Raw genomic sequence first — 12,807 nt, forward strand, 5'->3', positions numbered from 1 at the left:
TTTAGCACTTTTAGACCTTATAGATCGTGATTCTGAAGTGACGGAAAACCAAACTCGAAAAGTAGCTACTGTAGCTCTAGCTTTTTTCCTCTGTGTTTTTAATTAGTGAGTCATTTTGCATCTCGGCGAATTGTTCATCAAAAAGGTCGAGGAGAGCAGCCTTTAGGAGAAAAAGCAATTCCCCACAGACCTGTCGGCTCATAATGGTGATTTTTGGCGTGAAAGTCTTTGTAATAAGCCTATGCGGCAGGGAGACTTTTTCAAGGCGAGCCTGTTTCATTCGTCATATGCCCTGAGAAAGCGACCTACGTTAGCCAGGCTAGTTTTGCCAATTTCGGTAAGTCAGGCTATTTAAAGGTCTCTTACAGTCAGAATCACTGTTTACAAGCAAAGGTCGAGCTGGTCTTTTGTCAGATGTGTATATATTGACCAGTTTAGAGGTAAATACTCTTGCCAGAGCCTGGAATCGAACCTGTGTTTTGAGTGACTGCATGGGTCTCCATGACGTCAACACATTTGGATTCAAGTTCAAGTAATGACACTGCATTTCACAGTCAAAACTGAAGTCTGTATCAAGTGTAGATGGGAAAAGCTTCATTTTTCACAACTGACATGGACCCTTTCTTCACTTTGACAGGTCTGGAGGGTCATGCAGAGGCCTGCTCAACAGAGTTCAACAGAGGATGCAACAGACTCGAGGATGGTGAGATCCACACAGACCCCTTGCTGGACTACCCCTCTCTAGCTGGACAGCTTCTCTTCAGCCCTGACCCCAGAACAGCTTGATCCAGCTGGCCTGCCTGCCTGCAGGCCCTGCTTGCCCCTGCCTGCCAGCCCTCCAGAGACAGTCACCCCACAGACACAGTAGCTCTGCAGCCTGCTTTTTTGAGGACATTGATGAAAAAGGACAAGCCAGCATTACTTTGATGAAAGTCTAAATGTTTAATCCTTTCCATGTGCCAGTATGCCAAGCTGCTGACTTTGTGTCTTAAGTGATGAAACTAGTTCAAGTGATAGACTTTTGACCTGAATCCAATGATTATTCATCTGAATAAAAACCACTCAAGAGAAGTACTGCTTCTTGGAGCATTTGTGCTCCACATCAGTACATCTCACACATTTGCCTTTGTTTCCATGGGATTCATGGAATTGTTAGTTTCTGCTCCACCATTTCCACCCTAGTGTAATAATAAGTATAATTTAGGACAGCAATTACATTTTTGTGTTATCCTTCCGCATTACACACATTTAGTCAATGTTCTTAAACTCAACCGATTATTGTCATTTTACCATACTGTTCATATTGAACAGACATCAGTGTTTACTTGGAAAGATGACTGTATATTTCCACTTTTGATTTGTATTTCCATCGTAAGTTTGGTCTTTAATTTCATTTGGAAGTGGTATTAAAAGGTCTTACATTTAACTTGTTTATACCTGTAGACACCCTGTGAAGCCCCCACTGCAGAGACAGTTGGTGACAGAGAGGTGCAGACATTAAGTTAAACATGCCTTAAGAATAGAGTAACAAATAGAGACTAAATGTGTAAATGGCTGTTGAAACTGAGTTGGTGCATGTCAGTTTAGGCAAAGGTAACCTTTTAAACCTCTAACAAATTCAGATTTGATTGGAACTCTCTTTTATACATTTATAGTTGGATTTGACATTTAATTCATTTAGCAAGTTGTTTAACTCAAACAACCATAACACGGTACATATGGTATACAATGCTGCAGTCAGATTTGGCGAAATTGTTAGCTTGGATGTTATCTTTACATATAGATGGGGTCTTGTTGATGCGCACGCAGCTTCAAGGCAGAAAGACGCGTTCCATTTCACTTTTACTGTACCTACACCTTTAATGTTCCCGCCATCCCCCCATTTCTGAATAAAGTTCGACTGATCTGATTTGTTGATTTCTGTTGCTATGAAAACCAGTTTAGCCAAGCTAACTAACATTGTTTTTAGCTAGCTTGCATTACCATTCAATTGCTAACAAAACATTAGTAAAAATAGCTTGCTAATCGGGCAGAACTTGAACTCGGGCAGGAGACTCTGAGACCTCAGCGCACCACTAGCATCTCGTCATATCACGCAGTCGGAGCACAGCTAGATAATCAGCGTCAGCGCTCTTGGGTACCCAGCATGCAGTGCGGCATGTTAAAAAAACAACAGCTACGCAAGGGATTTCAGTTGTTGTGTTCGTTCAGTTAGATGTTTGTAATGTTATTGGCCGGGTTTCCCAGATTCGTTAAGAAGCTCTTAACGCTAAGAGCTTCTTAGGAGCGTTCTAAGAGCGTTCTTAGAACGCTGTTAAGAAGCTCTTAGCGTTAAGAGCTTCTTAACGAATCTGGGAAACCCGGCCATTGTTTGTTAGTTAATATAATCTTGTTGGTCACCTTGAGTGTGCATGCTGTGTAGTTTAATGGGAACAGAGAGTCGGCCATTTTACTATCACAGGCTATACTTGCAAGGAGCTGAACGTGGGCTGTGCCCTAGACCAGACCAATTGCCTATGAGGCTAATCTTGATTCTGGATTGACTGAGATTCTGGAAAGAGATCTACTCAAGAAGAGAGTCAATATCTGTGGTTTTCAAGCCATCTTTGAGAAAGTTTGAAAACAATGTTGCGGTTAATATGTTTTGATTGTGGGAGGCAACTTTTGGACTACACCTAAACCTCATGCGGCCACCGCACCACCCGCACTGGCAAAGAGGGAAACAGCATGGATGGGGAAAGTGTGTGGGCAGAGCAAGCAGTAGTAGTACATAAACTACACACATCCTTTACTAAAGTGTATTCTGACTTTCATAAAGTTATTGTTGTAATCAAAGCTTTTAAAGAATGGATCTCTGCATGATGGGCCTGACCAGAGCACAGGTGGCCTGACAGAACACGCTTCAAAGTTGTCACTTTCAAAAGGGTGGCATTTTAACCCTGTCAGTCCAAAATGTCTAAAAGTTGGTACGCATGCCTTATTGCCAATGGGGAACAAAGAAGTCTCAAGAACCCATAATGTCGGCAGCATGGATATTTCTCTACAGTGACAATTTGTGAAGAATTTCAAAAAATGACTTCAAATCAGCCATTGATCCAATTGTATTGAAATGTTGTGTACATGTATGAAATACATGTCTGTGTCATGTCAATTTTGTAATGGTTTGCAATGCTGAGGAGGAACCCGCCATTGCTGCCTGCAGCTATATTTATTATTATTATTCTTAGGACTGGGTTTCAATGGCAGCACCCAGAAGCTCTTGGTCGAAAGTTGTGAAATTTGGCACGCTCATTGGGGACAGTCCCATGGTCCAATTCACAAAGTCTCATGTCTCATACTTGGGCACTCTAGCGCCACCAACGGGTAAAAGTTGGAGTTGCGTTTACATAAGTAACTTTTGAACCGCATGTCCGATTGTCAAAAATTAGGTACCATTGGATTCCTTGGATCAAGCCGAGTTTCAACGCACACCATCAATTTCTGGTTACATAGATTTCACGCCATTTCCGGTTTATCAAAAACCTTTGAAAGCCTACTCCTCCTACAATTTTTGTAAAATCTTCTTCAAAATTACCAGATATTCTCTTCAGACTAAGCCTCACAAAAGTTATGGTAAAGAATTGTGATAACCCCACAACCGTTTGTCCGTGACAGCCAATCAAATTCAGCAGAAAAGCCGCCAAACAGGAAGTGAAGTCATATCTCAGCAGTTCTTTGAGGTAGTGACACCAAATTTGTTACGCCTACTCGGAACCTTATTCTGAGGATGTCCTCCAAAAATTGTGTCATGTGACTAAAAGGGGGCGTGGCCGGAAGCATAAACGTGTTTTAGCTACTAACTGTTGAAGTTTTTACCTTAATAAAGTCATTTCTTTGTCTCTTGATGTCTTGTGAGATCCCAAGCCTGACCATCGATAATATTTCATAACAACCGAATAGACGCGGCCGCCATTTTAGATTTCATGGTAAAGTGTAAAAATCTTTTGCATGCCCCAAATTTTGTCCAATGTTTACCAAATTTGGCACAGATTATATTCAGACCCAGCTGCACAAAAGGTATCAGATGGATTTTCCATTTTCAAAAACGTTTGTTCGGTAGAGCCGATCAAAGGCGGCGGCCGCCATTTTGGATTTCATGTTAAAACCTTTTGCACGCCACAAAATGTGTCTAATGTTTACCAAATTTGGCAGAGCCGAAATTTCGGTAGAGCCGATCAAAGGTGGCGGCAAAGCCGCCAAACAAGGCGTGAGAGCATATCTCAGCAACCATTTGTCCGATTGTTACCAAACTTGGGTTCCATCGTTCCCACGAAGACCAGAGGGCTGGGGTGCTATACCAGAAAAATCACTGGTATGTTGGTGACTTGGTGTGTTGCATGAGTGCAAAAGGTTGTTGTGAATTAATTGTTGCACAAGTTCTATGGAGGCTATGGTGCTATGTCCTGCTCTGGACTGCTTGGCCCCTCCATTGCTGCTTGCAGCTATATTTAGGGGCCAAGCAGCGAAGCCGTTGATCGGACTTCAGTGAAAAAATATTTTGTTGTCCATTCTTTATTAAACACTCGGCACTCACGGTCCACTTTTCTTTTTTTTGGTTCGCTCATTTTTACAGAAGAATTCCAAAGGCAAAGGGAAAACGTGACGTAGAGAGTATAGTAGGCCTACACCAGTCAAACAAAGGTCACTGTGTCTGGAATGCGCCATCTATCGGGGAAACGCAGGCATTGCAGGGAAAAGTCGGATTAAAAAGCCTAACGGGCCGGATGTGGCCCGCGGGCAGTAGTTTGCCCATGCCTGCTGTAGCTCATCTGCTTTTTATTAACGCTGATTTGAAAGGAATGCAAGTACAGCTAGATAGTCAAAACACCTAGACTGTAGGCATGTAAACTAGTTTAGCTTGCGAACCCAAGAGCATAGGTAGAATGTGTGATGATTTAGCCTAGTTTATTGGCAATGGAGATAACGTTATTTCATGTTCCTGACTGTGTTTCATTCAAATAAATAACCTGTGTTGTCATGTAAATCTACAATTCAAGATGCATGTTTGTCCAGATCTATTTTTCAGCAAGATAGCCAGAGCTAACTGCAGCTGAGTTGAATCACGATACGTTTACTTGCTAAGTTTTAGTGCTAACGTTACCCACCTAAGGCGATCCTGTTCAACAGAAGTGGAAACAACTAACGTAATCATTTCAAATGATTTAGTCAATCTGTTGAAAACAGTGTTGTGTAGACACAATAGATTTATTTGTAAGTTTTTATTTCAAGTCTCCACCTTCGTTATTTCAGTGAGTCCTGTTGGCCGTGTTGCGTCTTTGCTCCGCAGCTTCACTCGTTGTAAACCAACCAATCAGCGCGCAGCTCATCTATATATTCATGAGCATAAGATAAAAGGAGAAAACCAGCGAAAACTTCACTGGATGTATCAGGGGGCATAGAACAGCACCCGGGCCATTTTCAGCCCAACCAATGTTACCAATGTCCTATTCGGAGACCTTAAGGAACAGTGTGAGATACCCCAAAAACCCAGTCAATCACCCCTTTAAGGTCAGCTCTTTATTAGTGTGTGATACTCATCCTAATTCATATTTAACTAAGTATTAATTCAGGTATAATTCAGGTATTAATGCATGATGATTCATGGACGTTTATTGGCCATTGGCCATGACTAATTTTATTTTTTATTTGTGTACAGGGGCAGTGCACATTAATGAACATGACTGTAAATGTGCCATAATTAGCCAAAAGGATCATTTTTCATCTGTAGACCCTTGACAGAATGTTAAAAAGTCACCCTAAAAACAATGCATCTTAGCCTATATTAATACAAAAACACAAATGTATTAATAAATTTAAAAAAAGATTGATTGATTCCAAGCAGACTACATAATTTAAATACATTTTAGGAGTTGTAAATTGTATATAAACTCATATTACTGACGTAAACGCAAAAAACCAGGGGAAGCAGGATGTCCGACTTGACGTCTCAGTTTTCAAGTCCTCCCCCGACTGCAAGCGGCAACTCTCGCCGATTGGTCCATCCAGCCACAGCCGATGTCGAACACGCCTATTATCTTTATCTGCTAAAACAGCTTTAGAAAGTAAGGTTTCTGTACTGCATTTGACTAACTTATAATATTGGAAACTAAAGAAATACAAATGTTATAATATAAACAATATAAAGTGGTCAAGTTCAAGGGGAAGATGACCAACAGTTTTTTTGAGCTATAGCGCCCATCCCACTGAGACAGGAGGGGATATCTTATTGTAAACAGGTGTCTGTATTTAATAAAATACCATTAAAAAACAAAACATGTTTTAACTTGGTTTGTATGAGGTATTGGCGTAGAGGCTGAAAAGGCTGAGTTCAAAAGGGTGGGGACACCTTGCAAGGCACGGTATAACATACGAGTTGGGATGTTTTCACCTTCTACCTTTGAGCTTTGCCACTCACTTTTGCTTCATTTCAGCAATTCTATTGAAACTGTAAACAATACCATTCTACAGCATTCAGGTTACTTTGTGTTTATGTGAGAGCCCACATACCTATTAACACAGATTCTTTGTTGAATACACTGTGTGATTCGTGCTATGTTTACATACCTCAGCACACCATCCATTGTGAAATCAACAGATAGCCTGCCTTACATCTATGCTTGCATGCCTTTTGGAAGTCATGTCTTTTTTTCTCTCACTCTGACAAATTTTTTTCTTCTCTTCTTCCAAAAGCCCAATCTTTCTGTTCAATGTATGATACTGTATTGAACAGTGAAATGTGACATACAGAAAACATCTTCTATACAATTGATTAGAATACATTTGACAAACCCAGGCTGCACAATACGTTCTGCAATCATTTCCTATAGGGGGACCTTTGAACAGGTTGACACTTTATTGTGCACACACATACACTCTCTCACGCACACTCATGATGTCAGTTTCATTGTAGTTCAAAACAAGTCAAGCCAGAGTGAAAAGCAATATTGCCACAGGGAAGGGAGAGGCCACCGAGCGACAGAGGTGAGTTACCTACTGCTTATTAACTTGTACACATTTACATTACATTTATATTACATTTATGCATTTAGCAGAGCTTTACAAAAGTGCATAGGTCACTGATCATAACAACGAGATAGCCCCAACATTGTGAGCAACCAAAACATGAAGCATACATTGTGAAAAACCAAATAAGTGCCAAAGGGAAGAACCATAAGAGCATGCAGTTAAACAAGTCACAATTAAACAACATGAAACTCAAAATGTGCAAGAGTGTACCTGTAGAAAAACAATCAACAGTAAAATATTTCACAGCGAGTACAAGAATTTAAATCTGTTACAAATAACCAACAAGAGCAACAAGTCTCTCAATAAGAGTCATTGTGATCCTGGAGGAAACTAACATCAGGTCCAGCCAAGCATTCCTAAGTGCAGTTGTACTCCCAGAACAAGTGCGTCTTGAGCCTTTTCTTGAAGGTGGGGAGACAGTCAGTGTCCCTGATGGAGGTGGGGAGTGGATTCCACCATTGGGGGGCCAGACAGGAGAAGAGCTTGTGTTGGGACCGGGCGCTCTTGAGCGGTGGTACCACCAGATGGTTGTCAGAAGAAGACTGTAGGTGGCGGGTGGGGGTGTAAGGCTGGAGGAGAGACTTGATGTAGTCGGGTGCAGTCCCGTTCACCGCTCGGAAGGTCAGTACCAGAGTCTTGAATCTGATACGGGCCGTGATGGGAAGCCAGTGGAGGAAGATGAGGAGCGGGGTAACATGGGATCGTCTGGGAGCGTCTACACTCATGAATGGGTTTCAAAAGTTTGGGTGATGAAGCAGAAATGGAAAGAGCAAGTGAGATTAGAAATGGAAACTAGTTGACACTGCAAAATATACTGTGGGAAAGTGGCAACAGTGGTGGCATCAGATACAGGGTTTTTGGTGGAGGGAGGGAAATGCTAGAGACTTGAGTTCCACCTTTGGTCTTACCTGTTTGTCAAGTTTTGTTTCATTTTTTTTACTTGAAATGTTTCAGCTTGTCTATTGGCTCTCAGAGTACACATTTACTGACAAAGTGCAAAAAAAGAATAAAGGGGATCATAAAAGAGTGACAGAGAGCAAGGAGAAGAGAGAAAACAGGGTAAGTGATTGAGTGACCGGCGTGTGCAAGAGAGGATTTAATGGAGAAATGTGTCTGAGAAAAATTCTTAATGTTAGCAGGTAGTTTAGATCCCAGCATGTGCATTTGATTTACAAAACTTATGAAAGTAAGTGTGAGTGCAGCTGAATATACAGATTAAATAATTCAATTCAATACCCTTCCCCAAACACAGAAAGTTTATTTTTGGAGACTTTGCTCCAACTTTCCTAAGGACCATCCGGTTTACTCTTCCTCAGCCTCTTCTTTGGGAAGGATTCTGGAAAATATGAGTAGCTCCTTGTACTTCATCATACCGGCCCTAGGGGGCTATACCCTCACATCACTTTACTTGTTAAAGAACCCCCACATCCTGCACAGGAAAAGAAGGACAGCTTTCCACTGCACACACATCTCCCATAGAGGAGGTAAGCATGGAGAAACCCAGGGACCCGTTCCACAGTTTCTATAGCCTCATAATAGCTTCATTGTCTCAATTGTTTCCTCTCCAATAAGTAATTATTGAAAGAGGCAAGAAAGCACTTTTTTTGTTCATTTTAAATGGGCTTGGGTAAAGCTTGGTAAAGGGAAGGGTAAAAAATAAATTAAAAAAATCTGTGAGGTTTAAGATAAATGGCATCACTGCAGATACTTTAGCAAATCTATTTCTTTAGTCAATGAGTAGTCACAGAGGAAAGGACCCCAGGGTTAAGGGGGACATATAAGGGCCAAATGAACACTTGTTTCGCTATGCAGTTGACTAAATCAGAGAGATATATTTGCTTTTACGCATAAAACCATAGAGCACAGTATATAACGTACCTAGAGAAAGTACAAGAGAAATACTTAACATCCATTTGTTCAGAGAGCATTCATACTGTATATTGGCACATGTTCACTTTGTCAGTAGTGTATACACAAAAAGTTCAGAGAAAAAGGTGATCTGAAGTTAATCTTTTTCTACTCTGCTGCTGATTGCCAGGATCCGGTGAGAGAATAGAGAGCACCATGGAGGCATTCAGTCAGTGAGTAACTAACAGCTAAAGAATCCAACAACAGTATAATCATCCAAGTGTCTTGGTTTTCATGTTTTCTGTTAGTAAATGAATTGTGAGGTTGTGTTACTACCCTTTGCTTAGGGGCAAGATATATAAAATTGTATTTACAGCAAATGCCTGATATGATCAACATTTTTAATATATAGTCATTCATACCAGTCAATTACTTTTATGTAAACTAAAAAGTATTTTATGTAACACAAAATACAGAGTATGTTTCTATTTTCTCTGCACTCAAATCAAAATAGCTTATGTGATTATAAGCTTATAGTACTTATGTGACAAACGTGTATCTACAAAAATGAAGTGTTAGCCAGTTAGTTCACCAACATTACTAAGTCTCACATTTCTGTCGCCCTCTCCCTCTCTCCCCTAGTGCAGTGGAGCAGGGTACAGAGATGTTGGAGATGGACTGCCACCTTACCCGGGATGGTCACGTGGTTGTGTCACATGATGAGAACCTCCTGCGACAGACGGGCCAAGATGTCACTATCTCTTCCTTGAGTCTAGAGGTCAGAAACTAAACTGAATCAAAAACTTAAGTTTGACCACTTGATAAAGTTCTCAAAATCAAGTAATGTAGAATGTACAGTAACTGTATCACCTTAATATGTAACAGTCTCACTAGCAGTGTCAGTTTGAAATAATGATGATTAACCAATAGTCAATCAACAGTAGAGTCCAAAAATATTTAAATAGTTCAAGAAATACCATAATAATTCTGAAAGGTGAATTAATTAATGAACACATCCTTATCTCTTTCAGGAGATGCCTCTGTATAAAGAGAGAATGGAAGTTACGTTTTTTGCAGGTGTGTAATTTGCTCTGTGTATAGCTCAGTGGTTGAGCATTTGACTTCAGATAAAAAGGTTGCAGGTTCAAATCCAGCCCCCCGTATGTCTTTGGATAAAAGTGTTGCTCAATCTCTCACACACTCACAAAAAATCATGACAGAGGTAAGTCTTGAGCAGTCTGTTCCAGACCAGTTTTCACACTGGTGGGTATGAGCGTATGTCTGTGCCTGAGTGAGCATTTGTCATGCATATGTGTGTGTATGTATACAAACAAATACTAAATACATCCTTCCATGCCACCCCTCCATCTCACGCCCTAACTTTGTTTTGCCATGCCAGGACACTACAGCACCGGGACAGACAGGAAGTTTGCCCTATTGGAGGATGTGTTCAGGAAGTTTCCCAACATGCCCATCAACATTGAGATCAAAGAGGAAAACACTGTGCTGATACAGAAGGTAACGTTTCTGACCTCTTTAATGGCAGTGTTAAATACGACAAACCAAATTACATAGTCTCTTTTTTATTAGACAGGCACTGGGAGGTAAAAGTTTGGAATAATGTACATATTTTTCTCTTATGTAAAAGAAAAAATAAATAATTAAAGGATACTTATCTGATCACAATGGATCGTCAGCACATTAAAAACTTAAATACATAAAAAATACTTAAGTGTTTTTATTTAAAAAATCTCAGCAATGACAGTGTTGCCGATCCTTGGCATTCAAGCTGACAATTTGTCCAGATACTCATTTGGGATGACATTTCATCCCACGCTTCCTGTGGCACTTGCCTTATATGGCTGGCTTGTTGGACACTAGTCACACACCTTACAGTCTAGCTGATCCCACAAAAGCTCAATGGGGTTAACCTCAGGCAACTGTGCCAGCCAGTCTATTCTGTAGTCCTGACAATGTCTGTTTCTTTGCCCACTGTAACCTTTTCTTTTAGTTTTTTATGTTTACAAAATGGTCTTTGTCTTTGCAATTCTTCTCATAAGACCTGAGTCCTGTTCCATCAACGTCGATTATGGAAAAGAAAGAATTATTTCAGCGAGAGTTCGGTTCCATTAAGGTGGCTTATTCTAGTTCTAGCTATGTAACCAAGGTAACTTATACTTCGGAACTAGCCTGCTCCGTGTCAGGCTAAAAGTCGAGCTAAACTAAGATGTGTTGCAAATAATCTCAAACAGGCAGAAACACAATGTAAAAAGACAGTTCCGTCAAGTAAATTCCTGTGCGCAAAGCACTTTGTTAGGAGTGCTGACTTTTTGAAGTGCAGACATGAATGAATTTACGTGTTTACTTCATCTCCAAAGAATGTATTAATTTAAATAAACAAGTTAAGAAATAATGTGACTTTAACTGTTTTCAAAAGCCATTGGTTAATTGACATAAAATAAGGCCTTAGAAACTAAGCAGAGCGTCTAGACAAGTTACAATCAATTATGGTGTATCCGTTCTTTGACAACCCTGTGGATGAAGGTGCTCAGAATATACAAAGAGCGTTTATCCCACCAGCCCCAAGGGTCTTCAGAGACAGAAGTAATGCTTCCCTGACCAGTATATGGGGAAGAGGTATAGGTACAGCAGGCCCAGCATAGTTTATCTTGATAGATTAATATATATATAGAAAAACGCATAAGAGCAGCCTACCATCCTTCGTAGAAAGTAGTAGAAAGGAGAGTAGAAGACTATAATAGTAGAAATGAGGGTAGTAGACTGCAGTCTATGTAGGTAGGCCTAGACTATGTAGTCTGCTGGAATCACACACCAGGAAGCAAACTCACTGTAGCCAAGCCTTGACCACTGTTCAGTCTGTCTGCATCTCTGTGTGTCTTAGCATGTGGGACATTCTTGAACAGGGTTGGTGACTTAAAAAGGTTTAGCAAAGGCAACTATGCCAGGAAATATGAAGGGTATATCTTGCTCCAAAGCAGTACCTGAATATTATCATCAGTTTTCCAGATCATCTTGAAACACAAAGAATCAACGAGACTTTTTATTCTATTGTATAAAGCATTGTCATTGTTTAAAGTAGCCTATATGTTGACAAGCCTCTATATTACCTCATCCTCTCCTTCTGGCTTCCCCAATGTTATAGGTGCAATATACTGTCCCTGTGGGTGTATCCAGGCCCACTGGAAGACTCAGGGGGTGACTGTCTGGTGCCCCCAGGGTTGAAAAAGCATTTCTAAAATGCTCTCTAGAGTGGCAAAAATGAGACCAAGTGCCCTACTGTCTGCCATTCACATTGTGAAATATACTTTCACATATTGTGAGTGCCCAGGTTGCCCCTTAACGCAATAAAGGATAGTGTGCTCTATAAATGCCCCTCTATAAATTTCAAAACATGTCTTAATGAGTTCCTTTATAGTAGAGAAAATGTGATGCAGTACACTATAAGGTGCCCTTACAATGATCTAAATTTGACTGTTCCCGTGCCCTTACTTCCAATGGAAAAGGGTGCTGTTATGAAATGCCCTTTATGCTGCCCCTACATGACATTGTCCCAAATGGTGCGCTTTCCATAGAAGACAATTAGATGCTGTGCCCAACAGTTTCCCCTACAATGTTCCCACTAGGGCATGCTTTCCCAAAGTGAGGCTGTGACAACACTTGGGGTGTCGTCCCATTCCCATTGTTACACTGGTGAGAGCCCATGTCGTGCAGTAGCAGCCCTTTAAATGTTTCCGCCCTTGCCCTTCAAACAGCCACAGTCTGCCACTGACCAAGCCCCCTCTGGATCTGTGGAGGCAGACTATGTTAGTTGAAAATCTGGAAATATGGGGCAGCTGTCCATACACTGTCAGAATAGTAATAATTGGATTTGGA

General features: G+C 40.8%; 2 protein-coding genes across 7 annotated transcripts in view; one reads left to right on the forward strand and one right to left on the reverse strand.

Annotated features, from left to right (window-relative positions):
- Nucleotides 1–12,807, reverse strand: part of nudt9 (nudix (nucleoside diphosphate linked moiety X)-type motif 9) — a 241,099-nt gene that overhangs the window by 119,543 nt on the left and 108,749 nt on the right. The gene's annotated exons all lie outside the window — the stretch shown is intronic.
- gdpd3a (glycerophosphodiester phosphodiesterase domain containing 3a) overlaps nucleotides 6,924–12,807 on the forward strand; it is a 55,077-nt gene continuing 49,193 nt past the window's right edge. For 2 of the 6 annotated variants that reach the window (XM_062453213.1, XM_062453167.1), the window contains exons 1-7: nucleotides 6,926–7,020; nucleotides 8,020–8,124; nucleotides 8,382–8,549; nucleotides 9,104–9,146; nucleotides 9,556–9,691; nucleotides 9,945–9,990; nucleotides 10,313–10,431. In XM_062453213.1, coding sequence (XP_062309197.1) covers nucleotides 8,411–8,549; nucleotides 9,104–9,146; nucleotides 9,556–9,691; nucleotides 9,945–9,990; nucleotides 10,313–10,431 — 483 coding nt within the window. In that variant the 5' untranslated portion in view covers nucleotides 6,926–7,020; nucleotides 8,020–8,124; nucleotides 8,382–8,410. The other 4 variants (XM_062453203.1, XM_062453185.1, XM_062453176.1 and 1 more) reach the window with 4 other exon arrangements.

Source organism: Osmerus eperlanus, chromosome 2, assembly GCF_963692335.1.
Source record: "Osmerus eperlanus chromosome 2, fOsmEpe2.1, whole genome shotgun sequence".
NCBI lineage: Eukaryota > Metazoa > Chordata > Actinopteri > Osmeriformes > Osmeridae > Osmerus > Osmerus eperlanus.